The 19,231-nt window shown below is 35.5% G+C and overlaps 1 protein-coding gene across 2 annotated transcripts in view; it reads right to left on the bottom strand.

The window, feature by feature from the left end:
* The window catches only part of TMOD3 (tropomodulin 3), a 72,905-nt gene that overhangs the window by 17,346 nt on the left and 36,328 nt on the right, over positions 1–19,231 (bottom strand). For both annotated transcript variants that reach the window (XM_003755937.4, XM_031955208.1), the window contains exon 4: positions 1,680–1,802. In XM_003755937.4, coding sequence (XP_003755985.1) covers positions 1,680–1,802 — 123 coding nt within the window. The remainder of the gene's footprint in view (positions 1–1,679; positions 1,803–19,231) is intronic.

The raw sequence follows: 19,231 nt of genomic DNA, 5'->3' as shown, positions 1-19,231 counted from the left end.
TTCAATCTATGGGAGTTTATGAGGTTACCAGTTACCAAGAATATAAAAAGAAGATAAATTCCAAGACAGGGCCTGGGTGCCATCCATATTTAGGGTTCGTGACATGGATGGTGATCCAGGAAAGGAAACTGAAAAGGAGCATTCAAACAGGAAAAACGTAAACAGAGAGAGGGAGAGGAGAGAGAAAAAAAGAGAGAGAGCAGGAGAGACAGGGAGGGAGAAAGGGAAGGAAGAAATGAGGGAGGGAGGAAAGGAGAGAGAGACACACAGAGAAAGAAAGAAAGAAAGAGAGACACAGAGAGAAAGGAGGAGGGGGAGAGAGAAAAGGAGAATGAGAACAATAAATATTAAGAAAATCAACAGAGAAAAGAATAGAGAGTACGATCAGTGTCAAATATAACAGGAAGATGAGAATACAGAAAGGCATTTTAGACCTGGAAATTAAAAGAATACTAGAAATTTTGGAGACAGCTCTTTTGTTTAAGTGATGAGGTAAGAAGTCAAACTCCAAAGGACTAAGAAGTGAGAAAGTGGAGGCAATGAGTGTATCTTGATATCTTGATAGTAGCTTGAATGAATTTAGGAAATACTGAAGGTTTTTTAAAGATAAGGGAAATTTGGGTCCATTTTTGGGACACTGGGAAGAAAGCAGTAGACATGGTGAAATTGAAGTCTGGAGGCAGGGATCATTTCGGGAACTGTCTAGAGAATACAAGATATCTGAATTGGACTTGCTTAGCTATATGCTCTCCAAAGAACTCAGGTAAGGTGTTTAATCCAAATTTCTGGGTGCTTACAAACAATAAAAAGTATTTTTCTCTTCATCTTATTAAGGTTCAGAAAGATTTTTCAGTATTTTTTCCCGTAACATTATTTAACAAATCACTGTGGGGTATTTATATAATGGATATAGGAGAGAAAATATAAATCAGGATACTACATATAATTGATTTTCTTTTCTTTGGTGCAAATGTATAAAACAAAAACAAAATACAGGACATACATGTAAAGAAATTGCCTTACCAAGGAGGAAGGCCATCTCTTAATCAGAGACTTGAGTAAAATTTGAAATCTAGGAATAATATCAAAGGGTTTTGATATGGAGAGATGAAAAGAGGAAGGAGCAATTTTGATAAAGTAATTTTATAATTTTTTGATTGTGGGAGTAATATTCTTGTTTTTGGTGATGAAATTAAAGTCATAAACTTTCCTATGTATAAGGAAGGCAGAAAACTAGATTTTAGGAGCCAAAGAATTAGGAGATAAGAGCGGTTGTGAGTATAATAATCTCCAAGTATAAGGCAAGAGTTGAGGTGGAGAGGAAGCCTATGAGCCAGTTAGTGAGCTCCTTGAGAAGGGAAGGAGGTAAGCGAGTCTGACATGACAGCCAAAAGATAACTGGCACTATTTGAGTAGTATGACTCTCAAAGGAGGAGATGATGATGTTGAGTGTGGTAAAGGGAGTCTGGGAGTAGCAGTGAGGATAAAGTATACTCTTATTCCCCTCACAAAGGACCAATATTATGGGGTATGAGGAAAAACCTGCATGGACACTGGAAAGGATAGATAAGGATATGGTATCTACTGGGAAGTACCAAGTCTTGTGAAGAAAACACACACACACACACTAACTCCCTCCCCTCCCTTTCCCCCCTACCGATTTTAAAAGAGATCCTTACCTGCAAGGTCACACAATTCTGTATCAGAAGCACTTGTCAAAGCCTCTTCTAATTCTGGATCAAGGGATACTTTTTCTTCTGTGTAAGATTGTATGGGTTTCTGTTTAGGGATGAATATTTTTCCTGTAAAATAAAACAACTTATTAGTCCTCTTGAATTGCTATCATAGAGCTTATATCATATTTACCTACATACAAATATAGCTGAAGAAAGAAATATTAAAGCAATTTTAAAAACCTTTCAAAATAGATAAGTATCTCTAATAATCTAATTTGATCTTTAGATATGGAAAAATGGACCAAATTACATTTTCTTTTAGGAGTATACTCCTTTTAGGAGTATATTAATCTAACTTTAAATGATTCAGCATTAAGATGTTAAAAAATTATTTTTTAAACTCTCATCCCCAAATAACAAATATGGCTGGTATCTTTTTAGACCTGACTAAGGTCATGGTAGTCTGAGAACACAAAGTCCTAATTTCAAAAAGTTCTAAATATTCAGAATTCTATGGGTAAAATATCTGATCACTGATCATGTTACGATCAATATTCATCTATTTGATCTCAGAATTTGTGTCAGTAGAACCTCCCTCTCAACAAGATCACCTTTTAAAAGTTGCCTATCAATAATAAGCATAGGTCTTAACTTTTATAGGAAAATGAATCAACATACTCTCAACCATTTCAAGCTTATAACCAGTAATTTGATAAAATATTAATAATGACTGATTAAAGACTAATATTACTATCCAATTATATAATGTGATCCAGAAAGAAGAGGCTTATATATAGGTCAGAAGAGATTGTCACAGCTTGCAATGGCCTTCTATTTTTAAAGAGATAGGAAATAAATCTGGAAGCCATTTCTTTGCTTCAAAACACTGCAACTATGGAGCTCATAGAGAACACAGGCCATTTAGAGAGCATGGCAGGGTCCCTTAGAGGCTAGAGAGATTAACATTTATTGTAGACTATCCCTGGGATGAAATCCTGTACGCAAATTAAAAGACCTAAGAATGCCTAATTGCTGCACCTTTCTCCCCAACTTTGCAACTAGAATAGGAAGAATGATTTACCAAATAGCTCACAGAAATGCCTGGATTATCTGACTAGTGAACAAAGCGATCTATAAAATCTCAGGGTTTGGTGATGATCACTAGCCTGGTCCCACACTGCCTGCAAGAAAGGCCTGCATATGGAAGGTCTGCCATATGCAGCCCTGAGACAGTGATGAGGTACCTTCTGTACCTTGGGATGTAAAAACAGTCATTGTATATGGGCCTAGGTATCTGGTACCCTCTGTACCGAACCTATGCTTTATGCAATGTGATGGCTGTTGCATGACAATGAATCCTGCACACTATACCCAAGTCTTCAGGGCAGTACTCAGGGGCTGCCAAAGAAACGAATGTTCTGAAAGGAACAAGGGTGCCCTTTCTCTGATGTCCCAAACCAGAGGTTGAAGAACCTGCAGCCTTTATCCATGATGACTTAGGCCTGAGCTACATGAGGAAGAAGAGGCTTCCAGATCGTGTAGTCATAGTTACGTGGCACAGGATCCAGAAGCTGGAGAGATGGGGACATTAGCACTGGAGACCTGGGCTAGGAAAGCACCAAAGAGAGAGAGAAACCAGGATAGGTCTCAGGATAATGCTGGGGCTACAATGAGAGGTGGTGGCAGTAGCCAAAAGTCAGCCAATGTGCAGAAGGGGGTGACCACAAGAGTTCAGACCTCAAAAGAGAAAGAGGGTAGCTAAAAGTAATCTGTGAAGCAGCATATGAAGTGGAGATTTGAGTAACTATTGCAAATAGTTTTTTTTTCATGTCCATAACTGCTCCTAACTAACTAGATTGAAAAGTTACTTTTTATTGTTGTTCTTTACATGCCTTTTAATAAATCCCCTCATATTTAAATGCTTTTGTAAACCTAGAGGACAAGCAGGGATGGGGAACAAAGAGCCAGATTATCAAGTTCCCAGGGTTTCCTTGAATGAAGGCAAAATAAACCTTCAAGGGTTTAGTATAGGCTATACTGTAAAGGGCTGAAACTCTGAATAGGTGCACTTGAATCAGACAACCAAGCACTTAAGGCTAATTACCTATTAGACAATAACTATTAGCATGTTTGGAATTTCTCTTCTCACAGTTAATGCTAGCTCAATGCTTGGGGTTAAGAGAATTGTAAGAAGGGATTAGGGGGTGGAGTGAGAGGAGGCAGAGTCACTTTGGAGAGGGACAAAGAGAAGGGAGGTTGTGGAGAGTTTGTGGCTACATCCCCTTCACTTCTCCCCCTAAAGATCAAGGACTTTTGCTTATCCTGATTCCAGCTGATTCTGAGGCCTCCAGGAGCTAACCTGTAACTTACACTATATACCTACAGCTTGGAAAAATGAAAAGACGCGCCTAATGACAACAAAACTAATTGTTGAGAAAGAATCAACAAGATTTGGTGATGGGATTGACCAGGAAAAAAATAAACAGATAGGTGACAAAAATGATCACAAAACTTTGAGCTCAGAAACAATGGGTTTGGTGATTAGAAGATGATGGAAAAGTCTGGAATGGGTGATTTGAAGGAGCATAAAATGTATATGTAGGCCTCATGAACAATCAATTTTTAATTCTATACACATACATTTATAAATTATTATAAAAATGGATTATCACTGCAAAATTTTAATCTCTGTTTTTATTTATGTCCCTAACACTTTTCTGAGGTACTTCCCTCTATGCTGTTAGTATGTGTCCAAAAGATTCAAACTATCTTTAAAATTTGTTTAGTAATTTTAGTATTAAAAAATTCTACAGCCTCTACCTATTGTTCTCTTCCCTGTTGTTTACAAATATGCTTAAGACTCCTCCACTCTTGAACTCCCTAGCAAGTTTGTAATTTTATGGGTTAGAATCACCTTAGACAAATGGAACATCTTCCAAAAGCTTGGAAATAAAACAGCCCTAAATTTATAAAATACTGAATCATCAAACTCATTTCTTACAAATTATGTTAGTACTATTTTTCTAAATGATCATTACAATTCCTGACATCATGAACAGTAGCATGGTCATAAGACTTTTCTAATCTTGTTTAAAGAAAAAGTATGTTCTACTAGGTTAATGTCTAATAGATATGCTCAGTTATTAACTGTTCCCTTGAGTGAAAGGAATTATATCATAAAGTTGATAAGACTTCAAGGCTCTCAACATTAGGGCCAAAGTCACTTTTTAAGTTAACATTTAATGATTTTCAGTGAAAGTCAAGTAGAGGTTTGGGGGTTACTTCTTGTCCCGAGGCAAAGAGATAGATTAGAACCTATTAGAAGTAAATTGTTTTCAGAACTTCAGTGTTGGTTCTGACAACCAACCAAAGTCTGTTTTTAAAACAAGCTTTCACCCACCCATTGATTTTATACATTTTTCCATTGTTTCCTCTCCTAGTCTTTTAAAAATATTCATTTTGCACTTGGCTCCTAGATTTTCTCTATCCATACTGTCTTCCCATTTTAAAATCTGCATCTCATTCTATGTGGATGATTCAATCATCTAGGTCAATTCCATTAATATATTACATGGCATTTTCAGCATCTGCTTTGGGAAAGTAATGAAAAAAACAGAATCTATGTGTTATTTTACTCATTTTATCCAGGCCCATTACGATTTTCTTTATTTAAAAAAATAATAGTTTTTTGTTTTCAAAATATATGCAGATAGTTCCAAATTTCCCTCCCCTCCCCCAGACAAGTAATCCAATAAGTTAAACATGTGATCATTTTATAATTTTGTTGTTGCCATGTATAATGATCTCTTGGTTCTGCTCATTTCATTTAGCATCAGTTCATGTAAGTCTCTCCAGGCTTCTCTGAAATTATCCTGCTGATTGTTTCTTATAGAACAATATTCCAAGACATTCATATACCATAACTTATTCAGCTATTCCCCAACCAATGGGCATCCACTCAGTTTCCAGTTTCTTGCCATCACAAAAAGGGCTGCCACAAACACTTCTCTTTGGGATATGGGCCCAGTAGAAACACTGCTAGATCAAGTTACAATTCCACCAACAATGTATCAGTGTCCCAGTTTTTCCACATCCCCTCTAGTATTCATCATTATCTTTTTCTGTCATCTGAGCCAATCTGAGAGATATGTAGTGATACCTCTTAAGTTGTCTTAAGTTTGCATTTCTCTGATCAATAGTAATTTGGAGCACCTTTTCATATGACTAGAAATAGTTTCCATTTCTTCATCTGAAAATTGTTCATATCCTTTGACCATTTCTGATTTTCTTTATGTCATCACTTTTGCCATTGTTCAAAAATCTGTTTTTCTTGGTCATATAAAAGGAAAGGTTTCCAACTCTGCTTTTCCTTATTAACTTCTTTTGATTCTTCTTATCACTTGGTCACAGTGCTGGCGGAAATGCACATAAGAGACATTGTCCAGCTTGCCCAGAAGTCCACCAAGACCACAGGGATACTTGACTTGGAAAAACTCATTAATCATTACTATTCCTATCATCCTATTCTTTAAAAACCTTTCTGTGCAGTTGTCTCCCTTTTGTTTTCTTCTAAAGTCTAAATAATCTGGTTTCTGACTTCATCACTTAACCCAGATTGTCTTCTGAGTTAGCACAAGTACCTCTTAATTACCAAATCTAACGGCCTTTCCACAATCTGTATTCTTTTGATCTCTCTGTAGTATCTGACACTATTGCCCATGCTCTCCATCTGGATACTTCTCTCCTGGTTCTCCTCCTATCTATCTGATCCTTCTCAATCTCCTTTCCTGAATAATCACCTGTGTCATATGCCCTAAATGTTAACATCACCGTTCCAACATTCCCATCTACCCCTATACCCACTCCAGTCAAAGCTTCTGTCTTGTCTTCTCTATATATACCATTATATCTGTCCTATGGGACATCAATTTTCTATGTTGAATGAAGCAGGCTATGGGATTGCAACTGGAAAGATTCAATTCATCAGTAAACATTTATTAAATGTCTACCATGTGCCAGACACTGTGTTAAGTGCAGAGAATCATTTATATGTTCTGGAATATGATATTCCAGAAGGCAAAGGAGCTAGGATTACAATAAAGAATAACCTACTTATAAAAATACAATCTTTTTTATAGGGGAAAATGGATATTTAATAAAAGAAAGGACTTTCAAGCATTTGTGATAAAAAGACCAGAGATGATAGAAAATGTAACATTCTGATGATAGAGGATCCCTCATAGAGAATTACGGTAGAACAAAGACAAAAGCTACATGAGAGCTAATGGGAGAAAGGAGAGATAAAGAGGTAAAATAACTAAAATTATTTAAGTTTAGCATTTTAAAAACAAGAATAGGGTTTTCCTGTAAACAAAAATAAAATCCCAATTTTCTAACATGAATAATCTGATGGTATTATATGACTGGAATAATGAAACTACTATCTCCAAAGACTCAAAATTCCAAGTATTGACCTACACCTAAAAGAAGAGAGATATGGTAAATGTGAATATATCAGGTGCTTCAAAAGTATTTATATGATGTTCAGTGAGCTAGAGAAGGACTCCCAGGACATTAGGAAGATCCCTCATAGAGAATTACGGCAGAACAAAGACAAAACCTACATGAGAGCTAATGGGACAAAGGAGAGATAAAGAGGTAAAATAACTAAAATCATTTAAGTTTAGCATTTTAAAAACAAGAATAAGGATTAAAAGTACTGTGTATGGGGGCAGCTAGGTGGGGAAGTGGACAGAGCAGCAGCCTTGAAGTCAGGAGGACCACAGTTCAAATTTGACCTCAGACACTTAACACTTTCTAGCTGTGTGACCCTAGTCAAGTCACTTAACCCCAATTGCCTCAGGGGGGAAAAAGTACTGTGTATGGAAATATATCTATACTATATATACATAACTACAAATACAGGGATCCATGTGAATTATCCTGGTTTGTTATATTTCTCCTCATTTAATACTCAAGCTAGGTTTATACTAAGTTCATTTTAAAAAAAAAAAAAGTTTGTAGCAGATATGAAAACTGACATAAGTTTAAGCTTCATTAAAAAAGCTATAGTGTCCAAAATGTTCTGATCAGACAATTCTGCCCTGGAGTGTTACATTCAGTTCTGGGACCAAAGTTTTAGGAAAAACACATAAATTGGAGCTTATTCAGAAAAGGAACAATCAGAAAGGTCCATTTCACTATATGAAAAGGCTGAGAACAAGATTATTTAGTCTGGGTAAGACCTGAGGGTAAGGAGGGGAGAGAGAGAAGACACCATCTCCCATAAAAGAAGAATTCTGCAGGGAAAGTGACTTGTATGTGCAAGAATGTTTGTGGCAGGTCTCTTTGTAGTGGCCAGAAACTGGAAACTGAGTAGATGCCCATCAACTGGGGAATGGCTGAATAAATTGTGGTATATGAATATTATGGAATATTATTGTTCTGTAAGAAATGACCAGCAGGATGATTTCAGAAAGGCCTGCAGAGACTTACATGAACTGATGCTGAGTGAAATAAGCAGGACCAGGAGATCATTATACGCGGCAACAATACTATATGATGATCAATTCTGATGGACCTGGCCATCTCCAGCAATGAGATGAACCAAATCAATTCCAATAGAGCAGTAATGAATTGAACCAGCTACACCCAGCGAAAGAACTCTGGGAGATGACTAAGAACTATTACATAGAATTCCCAATCCCTATATTTTTGTCTGCCTACATTTTTGATTTCCTTCACAGGTTAATTGTACACTATTTCAAAGTCCGATTCTTTTTGTACAGCAAAATAACTTTTAGGACATGTATACTAATATTGTATTTAATTTATACTTTAACATATTTAACATGTATTGTTCAACCTGCCATCGAGGGGAGGGGATAGGGGAAGGAGGGGAAAAATTGGAACAAAAGGTTTGGCAAGTGTCAATGCTGTAAAATTACCCATGCATATAACTTGTAAATAAAAAGCTATTAAAAAAAAATTTAAGCCGACTTCAGCTTTGCCCCGGAGGGCAGGACTAAGAGCAATTAAAGTTTAATGAGAAGAGAGGAAAGGACTCTTCCTAATAATGACAACTTTCTAAAAGTAGAATGAGCTACCTTAGGAAGTAGTAAGTTCTTCCACAGTAAAAGGATGACTCTTTGTTAGATATATTTTAGAAAGAATTCCTATTCAATTATGAATTGAACGAGAAGGTCTCTTCCAATTCTAAGATTTCACAATTCTTCTTTTAGAACAAAATATAAATCTTATATGGGTTCCTCTTGGTTCCAACTTGCCCTTCAAGCCTTATTTCACATTACTTGCTTTTTTAATAATATGATATCTAGCCAAACTATCCTACGACTAGTTATTTCTCAAATCCAACATTTCTGCCTCTGTGTATATGCAATGTCTGTTCCTCATTTTGGGATGCATTGTTTCCTCATCGCTGCCTTTCAGAATCCTTGCTATTCCTTCAAGACACAGATTAGAAACTGTCTCTCACATGTAGTCTTCCCTAAACTCTATTCAAAATTTCCTACTTTGAGTAGAACTTTCCTGCAACTCCATAGCTTTCCCCCTTATGAATGTCATAACCATGAATGCTTCAATGGCCTTTTTCATGTTTGTTGTTAGTTCCTTTCTCACCAACAACCCCCCAAAATTTAAAGTAAAAAACAAAACAAAACCTTAATAACAAATAAGCTTAGTTAAGCAAAATAAATTCACATAGTAACAACTATGGCTAAAAATGTGATTCTTTCTCCACCTTGAGTCCATTATTTCTCAATCAAGAAGTCCATTGGAGATACAATTAGTCATTTCTTTAATGACATTTTTTAAAAAAAGTATTACCATCTTTGTATAAATTGTTCTCCTGGCTTTTACTCACTTCACTCTGCTTCAGTATATACAAATATTCCCAGGATTTTCTGAAATTATTTTGCCCTTAGAAGTCCAAGTTGTTTTGCTTATGACTAATCCCTCTTCAGTATTATTCTCCCTCTAAAATCTATTCTATTTCCCAATTGGGTCTGATTTATCTTTATACTTAACTCTGTGTAAAAATGGGGGTGGGTGGGAAGGGTGGTTGCCTACATTCAATCCTCTGTGTTTTCATTTCAATTGATACATTCTAATTCTTTTATATCAGGAATGTTTGAAAGACTCCTATCCATTAAAGATCTATTTTATTTTCTTGTGTAGAATTAAACTGGACTTTGAAGGATAAATTCTTCTTGGCTGTAAGTCTATATTTTTTGTCTTTCAGGGTGGTACATCCCCCAATTAAAAAAAAATTACCAAATCTTGTGGAATCTTGGTGGTCATTCCTCTGTACTCAAATAAGATTATTTTTCTGTGATCTCGCAGCTCTGGATTTTGAACAAAACACTTTTGAAACATTTCCTTTTGGTATTTTTTTAAAAGAAGTATTTCTATTTTGGTCTTTTAGTGGAGTCTATTTTTACTTTGCTCTCTGATCCTTACAAATCAAAGCAGCTTTATTTTGCGATTTTGTGGAATATAGTGTACAGATTTTTAAAAAATCATGTTGTCAGGGAGTTTGAGGATTCTTAATTTAATTTTGTTTTAGTCTGTTTTTCATAATATATAATGTATATTGTGGTCTATTTTTCAATCTTTTGATTTTTTCTAATGTTTCTCATTTTGTGAAACAAAAACAAGTATCTGTATCTATTAAGTGCTTACTGTGCACTAAGCAGCCTTCAGGGAAAAGTGAAACAGCTCCTACCCTCAATGAGTTTACATTCTTATGGAAAAGACCTAATTCAGAACAATAAGAAAATCACAGAAGAAAGTAACTTTAGAGCAGAAGGTACTACACCAGTAAAGACATTGCGGGAGAAGGTGATACTTTTAGCTAAGTCTTTAAAAAGCCAAGGATTCTAACATTTGAAGGCTGAGAATTCATGCATTGTGAATAGCCAGTGCAAAGTCACCGACTGAGACAAAAATTGGTGTGTTGTGTTAAAGGGACAGCAAATAAAAATGTATGGTTGAACTACAGAGTACATAGGTGGATAGGTTAGAATAAAATGTAAAATAATTAAAAAAAGGAAGACGCTAAGTTGTGAAGAGCTTTAAATGAAAAGAAAAGGACTTTGATTCTGGTGGTAACAGGAAGCATTCATTACGCTTTATTGGAAGGATTATAATAAGAACTTTGCTTTAGATAAATCACTGGCAGATGTGTTGGAATAGTTAGAAAGTTATTGCAATAGTGTGATGATGAGGGCCTGAAATATAGTAATAACTGTGTGAACATACAAATATTATTGTTGAGTCATTTTCAGTTGTGTCTCTTTCTGACCCTAATTTGGCTAAGAAAGAGAAAATTAGGAAGATAGCTGGAGGACATGGTAAGAGTTAGTGAGAGTTAAGAATGAGGAAATTTGGTTTGCTTATAGGGAGGAGATTAAGAGTCAATAGACTAGAACAAAGAGAAATTGGCAATTAAAGAAAAAGTGAGGATGATGATGGAAGCAATCTAGTAGAGAAGATGACATGAGATGGAATTAAGGATATATATGGATTGGCTTTGTCAGGAAGAAAGGACTCTTTATCATCTGAAACTGAAGTGTAGGAGGAAATATTTAGAGGGATATGAAATGTGAAGGAGGAAGGAGAAAAGAGTATTCTCAGCAAATAGGTTAATTTTTTTTTGGGGGGGGGGGGGATGAAGTATGAGTTGAAGACCTCAGTGGAGGAAGGAATAGCTCAAGTGATTTGAATAAAGAAGTTTAGAACAGCGATTGAGGTGAGTAAGATAGCAAATCACTTAGAAGCAGTAAAGGACTGTTTGCTATAGTGAGGAACAGTGAGACTAGCTAGCATAAAATTACTATAGACCCAGGAAAAGCTCATTATTTTATCCAGTCCCCTTCAGCAGTCCACACGAAGAGAAGACAATTGTTAGGATTAATCCAGAGTTGAGGTTTTGCAAAGTGTGATCTGGCAACAAAGAGTAGTACAGAGGAGAACAGTATGAATCAGAAGTCAAAAGAGTCCCAGACCATGGCAGGAAAGTGTAGGTCTAGTAGTAGCAATAATTTGGGAGAATACTGAGGGAGGGAGCATAAGACATTACAGTTGTTGAGCCCTGGATAACAGATCACAGTTTTCCCTCCACTCCCTTCTTGCAATTAGGTCTGGGAAAATTGAGTTTAGAAGAGAGCCCTAAATCCTGAGACTCTGACCCCCCCTTGGTAGGGTATGTGGCACATACCACTGTGCCACAACGATGGATATCAAAAAGAAAAAAAAACATTGTCCAGGTGCCCGCTTCCCTATCTCTACCCTTGCCAGTATGATCCCTCCCTCCCTCAGGACTTTTATCCCACGCCTTGCTGTCACGTCCTTAACAAGATACTTTCTCTATCTTGCCTCCTATCCTATCAAGGTTTAAGTTATGTTCTCCTATATTGACAGGCTTGTCCTTCCCTGAAATTATGGCTCCTATCCTCCCAGTGTCCTTGCCTCCCTCATCTGCCTTTGTTTCCCTGTTCTCCCTTTGAAGTGTTTCCCCAAAGATAACAGCAGCTGCAAGATGTTAGACTAACTGCACACTCAGCTTTTGCTTGCAAACCCTAGTCAGCTACAGTGTCTCTGGGACCCTGAGCTTTGGAACATATTCCCATGTGGTCAACTGGCTTATTTAAATCTCCACTTTAAAATTAAGCCAGTCTCTACTTGCCTCAGTTTCTCTGGTACTACACAGTGAAGAGGAGTGAGTTCTGATCAAGAAGCTGGAAAGATAAACTATTATGAGCAGATGAAGGAGACGCAGAGCTCTCAAACACAGAAGTGGAACAAACACCTGTGAATGTTTCCTGACTACTATTCTCTTTTCTCCTCCCCTCTCTATTTCTCTAATACCCTCTCTCATCAGTTATTCCCATGCAGATGATTGCTAGATGTTTTTTTAACCTCCTTAATTGCTGTTGAGGGACCCAGGTTTTATATCAGTGGTATCCTTGGCTTGTTCACCTACATATTCCATCAGGTGCCAAGTCTTTTAACTACTACTACTACTTTTTTTTTTTTTTGGCTACATCTTTTGCGTGTTTTATTTTTCTTTGGAGCAGCTAGGTGACACAATGGATAAAGTGCTGGGCCTGGAACCAGGAAACTGATTTCTGTTAGGTCTATTGTGATTTTAGAAAAGTGTATTCCTTTAAGGTTTGACATTCTGCTCCAAATAATTTATTCTCCTTCCAATTCTTTCCCCCAAAGCTTTTATTTAATTTTTCTTTTCGATATTCATGTTGTTCTTGTAAATATCCGTATTTTTTTTGAGTCTCTGTGAAGTTACTTTTTCTAGGATGGATTTTTAGCTATCTCCGGATATGGAATTCTTTACAGTAATATCTTGCTTATTGATTAGAATCAGTTCCTGAATTGGGCTTTGTGACAGATCCAAGTCCCTCTCCTAGCTGCATTTCTGAATGGAGTTGTTGACTCTACTTGGTCACAGCCCTCAGTTATTTGGCTTCTTGCACCAACTTCAACCTCTCAGGGTGTGTCTGCCCTAGAAAGGTGGAAGATTTTTAGAGCAGTTCAAAATGATGATTCTTCAGAATACAATATGGTTTATCAGGAAAAAGTAATAGAGATCTTGAAATTCCTTGAGCTTGGGCTCTGTCCACACGAGTCACTGACAGTCCTGTTTGCTTCTAAGATCCATGGCTTATGACCTTACTGAGGCTTTCTTGTGAGATTTGTGAAACTCAGATAAAGAGCACTGCAGGCATCTCTAGTCATACTTAGAGAAACTTGCATATTTTTTTACCTGTACAGGTTGTTTTTTTTTTCTGGATCTTTATAATGCCCATATATTAAGAAAGCTCATAATATCATCATTTCACAGAATCGTAGAATCATGGATTTAGAGTTCTAAGGAAAGTTAGAGGTAATGTAGTCCAAACCTCCTAATTTTACAGAATTAAATGACAGAATTCAAACTCTAGTCTATTATTGTAAGGTCAGTGCTCTTTCCACTATACCAAACTGCTTCCCTAAGGGATATATGTATGGTATATATACACACACAAAAATATATTTTCTAGATTTTATGGCTACAAGTAGTTATAATATATAAATATGTCCTATTTCTAACCACACAACAATTATATAGTCACATGGTATTTTACACATAAACATATAATATATAGAATATATTTATGTTATTATATTATCATAACAGGTATACAACTTGTAACATACAAATAAGTCAAAGTGTTGTCATAAAGATTACAGTCAAGGACATCTGTAATGTTCTTTTCTCATAATAAACCTATAGCATTGCTGGTACAGCTATTATTAGTTCTATTTTATTTCTTTTTTTTTTTTTTAGTTCTATTTTACCTATTAAGAAACTGAAGTATATCAAAGTTTTGTTAAGGTTTAGATCAGCAAATATAAGAGGGAAAGCCAGGATTTGAACCCCACATATTCCAAATCCAAATTTTTCTACATACCATACCATACTATACCAGGCCTACCTTCAATTGTTAAAGAGAGAATATTAGAAGAATAGAGGGAATGGGAAGAAAAGGGAGTAGTAGTCAAGAAACATGAGCCAACACCAAGAAAAAGGAGATGCAAAAATAATGGAAGGGAGAAAAGTAAAAAAGAGGGATAAAGAAGTAAAAAGGAGGAAGGAACAAATGGGAAACTGGGAGATATAAGAAAAAGTTTACATTTAAAACTATTGTAACAAGGTTTTTTCTATTTCCTTTTGTGTCTTTTTAAAGTTTTATCTCATTTCCTGCTTGGGTGATGAGACACAAATGCAAGTAGATAAGTTATTGAGGAACAAAAGTTTATTTTGCATACAAACTGTACAATGTTTATTTTTATAGAATACTTCATATTAAAGTTTATATCATTTAGTTTTTATCTGTTAAAAATATGATTTTTAAAAATCTTTGTGAACTGTGACTGTGTAGAATAGTATAGAATTTTGTGTAGAAAAGCAATGTCTATATAAATTTGTTTGGGTGAGTCATTTTGTTTCTTTGTGCCTCAGTTTCCTAATCTGAAAAATAATGTTCTTTTTGACTCTAAATTCTTCAACAAATATGATACTAAAATGTTTAGAAAATAAATTGTTATGTATAGATAACTGAATTTTCCAAATAATTTCTTTTTTTCATACCTCTTTTGATACAATCTTTTTAGCTTACTAGTTTTAGCATGATTTTCATAGTCATTTCTAGAAAGTGTATGCAATAAGCCATTCAACAAACTTTTTTCTACTGATCTATGAACCAACTACATGCTGTCTTTGCTTGACTATGGCATCTTTGTTACAAGGATTTGTTTTTCTTTTAACTGGGGGAGAGATTAGAAGGGAAAATATTACTAATTAAAAACAAAACTTTTTGTTGATTTTTAATCACAGTAGCATTGATGAATTTGGAGAAGTACCTTTACAATAATATTTAAGTTAAAAATTTGTTCTTACAGAAAAGCAAAAATCTTGTCCATTTCTCTTGCTTAAGCCTCACAAATACACAAAAGGGTCAATAAAGAATATACAGAGAGGCACAGGTAGACAGTAACATGCCTTAAGTCCAGATTCATCTCCCAATTAAGTGTCCTTTCCATTATTCTGGGCTGCTGGATTACAGGCCTGATTTTTAAACTTCCCAGAGTAAATCTTGAAGCACAATCTAGGTACCATTTGTCAGGTATGATAAAGTGAGTATATTTTCCTATATGAATTGTACTACCTGCCAGTTGAGGTCCTTCCAACTATCAAATTTTGTGATTCATCCAATCAGATCATATCTTCAGAGAAAGGAATCCTATTTCCTAAATTTACATGCTCCCAAGGACTATTGGCTTTCTGAAATTTATTTGTAACTATTCTAGATACCAAGAGACTCCAAATTATATGACAATGAGCTACATTTAAACAGTAATGTCAAACTCAAATTCCCTATAGGTCTCATGTTGATTTAAAAAAAATTAATAACATTATCCATGTCATATTGTATTTATATTTATTTTGTTAAACATTTTCTAATAACGTTTTAATTTGGCTTGGGCTCACTTAGAAGTTACTGGCCCAAATCCAAGTTTGACATCTCTCTTTTTAGAGGATCTAGTATAAGGATTCTTAACTTTTTTTTTTTGTATTATGGATTGTTGTGGCAGACTGATTAAGCCTATAGATCCCCTCTCAGAATGTTTTTAAATACATGGAATTATAAAGAAAACCAGTTATACTGAAATTCAATTATAAGAATATTTTTAAAAATAATTTTCTGGATGAAGAACTTTAGATGAATTGACTTTCACTACAATTGGGCAGAATGCATAGCATAAGTAGACAGAAATGTATTACTAATCAAGGTCCCTATTTTAAAGCAACAAATTGATAATTTTGTATTCTTAAAGTAACTGTTGAGAGCCACTTAAATTTCCCTCCAATAAGTTTTTTTTGATACATACAAAAAACTTCACTGATTTATTCTTGGACATCTGAGTAAGTGGTTTGTAAGTAAGTTGTTTGAGGTCAGATTTTAAAAGGACACATGCAAAAGAAGATATCACTTATGGGTAACCAAAAGACAAATACACAAAAGTGATACAGTCTTGTAACAATAGTGTCAGGAAGACTAAAACTTAAGAAAATTTAAGGTTAATGTTATGGGGGCTAAAGAAAAGAGGAAGACAGAAAAAAATAAAAAAGAAATTTTTAAAGAGACAAAAAGATTGCTTATGATTTCTGTTCTTCCTATCTGACAGGTTTGCCTCTACCTCAGTTCATCCTTCAGTGATTAATCTAATAAATACACTACCACATTACTCTTCCTGGAACACTATTTTCATATTATTTAAGCTAAAAAGCCCTTAGTGATTTTTTTAAAGGATTAGCTGTATAACTTTAGGCAAGCCACCTACAACTTTCTAGTCTAATAAAATGAATGAATCTATGTGATCTTTTTAGTTCTATTCTGTCCTAAAATTGTACTACTTTGATTGAAATTTTGTATTATTTTATATGAAGAAGTTTTCCTTTGAATATCACTCTAATTTTTGGTTGAGTTTCTACCTTTAAAATATCTGGAGTCCTATACATTTCTAGTCTTCTTCAGATCTTGGAAGTTCCTAGGGGAAGATTGGGAAGATGACAGAGTAGGTCAGTACATTTCAAGCTCTCCAAATCTCTCCTACAAACAGAACATATTTGGGGCGTGGGGTGAGCATGGACTTGGGGCAGAACAGGATCCTCCTGGTACAATCCAAGAAGCTCTGAAGCTAGCTCCACAGAAACACCAAATGGGGAGCTCAGGGACAAGCTGGGTTTGGCAGGAGCCTCGGCACGAATCATAGAAGCTGTTTGGGGCAGCTGGTGGAGTTGAGGGCCTGAAGCCTGGAAGACTTGAGGGACCCTCTGCTGAAGAGGACCATCAAGGCCCTAATGTGCTGCAGGGATGTGGCCCTGGGCAAGAAGGAGCCAGCCTCTGGTGAATGCAGGGACAAAAGGGCAGGAGTGTTCCTGGCTATGGGCACTTGCAGGAGCGGGGAGCACTTGGTTTGGAGTTCCAGGCCAGAAAAGAGAGCCGAAGAGAAGAAAGAGACACTCCCCCCTATCCCATGATTAAAAGTGTTTACACTGCCACTTCTCATTAAAAAAAAAAAAAAAAAAAAAAAAAAACTGGCAAAGAAGAAAGAATCCATCCCACTATAGAAACCTCCTGTGAGAACAGGAAAGTTCAGGGTTCATCTTCAGAGGAGGACAATGAAGTAAAAAAAGCTTCTTCTACCCCAAAGAATAATGTCAAATGGCCCTTGCCCAGAGAGAAATTATAGAACTCAAAAAAGATTTTAAAAATCAAATGAGAAATTGAGGAAAAACCAAAATAAATAAATAAAAAACATCCAAGAAAAACAAGAAAAGTATGGGAGAAAAAAGTTATCCAGCTACAAAAGGAGATATAGTCTTTGAAAATTAGAATTGGGTAAGGGAAAGCCAGTGAAGCTATAAGAGACCAAGAAATATCAAAACAATATAAAGGAAAAAAAAACCAGGAAAGAATGTGAAACATCTTAAAAGAAAAACAACAGAGCTGGAGAATAGATCAAGAACAGAAAATATAAGAATAACTGGATTACCTAAAAGTTGTGACCAATAAAAGAACCATGATACTGTTGTATGCAAGAAATAACCCAAGAAAATTATAATAGAGTGATAGAACATAAGGAGAAAATAGAAATAGAAAAAATCCACTAATCCCCATTTCAAAGAGACCCTTTGTAGAAAACACTTAGGAATATTATTGCCAAATTAAAAAAACAAAAATCCTGAAATTACATATACCAGCAAACAAAGAACTAGGCCCAGTGCCAAAAATATCATATCCAATAAAATTATACATAATGTTGAATGCAAAAAAATTTCATTGAATAGTCAATGAACTTGTATATTTTTAAAACTTTCAACCAAACCTGAACTCAATAGAAAATTTAACATGTAAAAGACAATATTAAAGATTCATTTCACAAAATTTAACATGGACAAACTTTTAATGTTTTTTTACATGGAAATATATTCCATGTGATTGATATAGATAATTGGATAGCCCCCCCCAAAAAAATTGGGGCAGAACTGAGTATGATCGGACTCTAAAAAGCAAAAGTGTTTAGAAAAGGTAAAAATAATTATATTACACAAATGAGGTACAGAGGAAGAATACACATGGAAGCATTAGAAGGGGAAAGGAGGGCTCACAGTTTTGAAAATCTACCCACATTAGAAATGGGTTAAATAGGCAATGCTACATATATACCATGAAAGGTATAAGCACCCTCCAAAATAAGGGGGGAGAGATAAAGAGAGAAACAAAGGTAAGAAAAGAAGACAAAACATTGGACCCAGGTGACTCTGAAGGAAAAATGTGATAGGTGGCCTTGCACAGCCCTCCCTCATTTAAATCCCTTCCCCCCCAATACATTCAGTAGAGAGAGAGAGAGAGAGAGAGAGAGAAAGAAAGAGAAAGAAAGACAAGGGAGGATCCATGAGTGGGGAGAGGTTAAGTAATAGCAAAGCAAATTAAGGAGCAGAATTAAAGTAGAAGAGTTAGCAGGGATAAGAAAAAAAGACATACACACAAACACTACAACAAAGGTAAGAAGTAGAATTTATTAGGAAAAAATAATAAGGCTAGTAATCACTGATCTTAGTCAAAGTCAAACTTATGTATGTATAAATATTAAAAACCTCTTTTTGTTATTTAATAGTTTTTCAGTTGTCTTATTCTTGGTAATCCCTTTTGAGGTTTTCTTAACAAAGATACTGGAGTAGTTTGCCAGTACAAAGTTGAAACAACTAAAAATAAACCCAATTCCCCTCCCCCCCATTAATCTGGCTAGTTTACAACTTAGATTATATGCTATGAAAAGGAAAAGGAATTCTGAGTATCACTCAATGATGAACATCTGTGGTAGTAACAAACTTGTACTAGCACAATGAGATGTGACAGTGAAGGAGGAGAGCTGCTTAACTACTCTAGGTCCTTGTTTCTTCATCCATG

The sequence above is a fragment of the Sarcophilus harrisii genome, chromosome 2 (assembly GCF_902635505.1).
Source record: "Sarcophilus harrisii chromosome 2, mSarHar1.11, whole genome shotgun sequence".
NCBI classification, from domain to species: Eukaryota; Metazoa; Chordata; class Mammalia; order Dasyuromorphia; family Dasyuridae; genus Sarcophilus; species Sarcophilus harrisii.
This window is presented reverse-complemented; position numbering and strand designations above follow the sequence as displayed.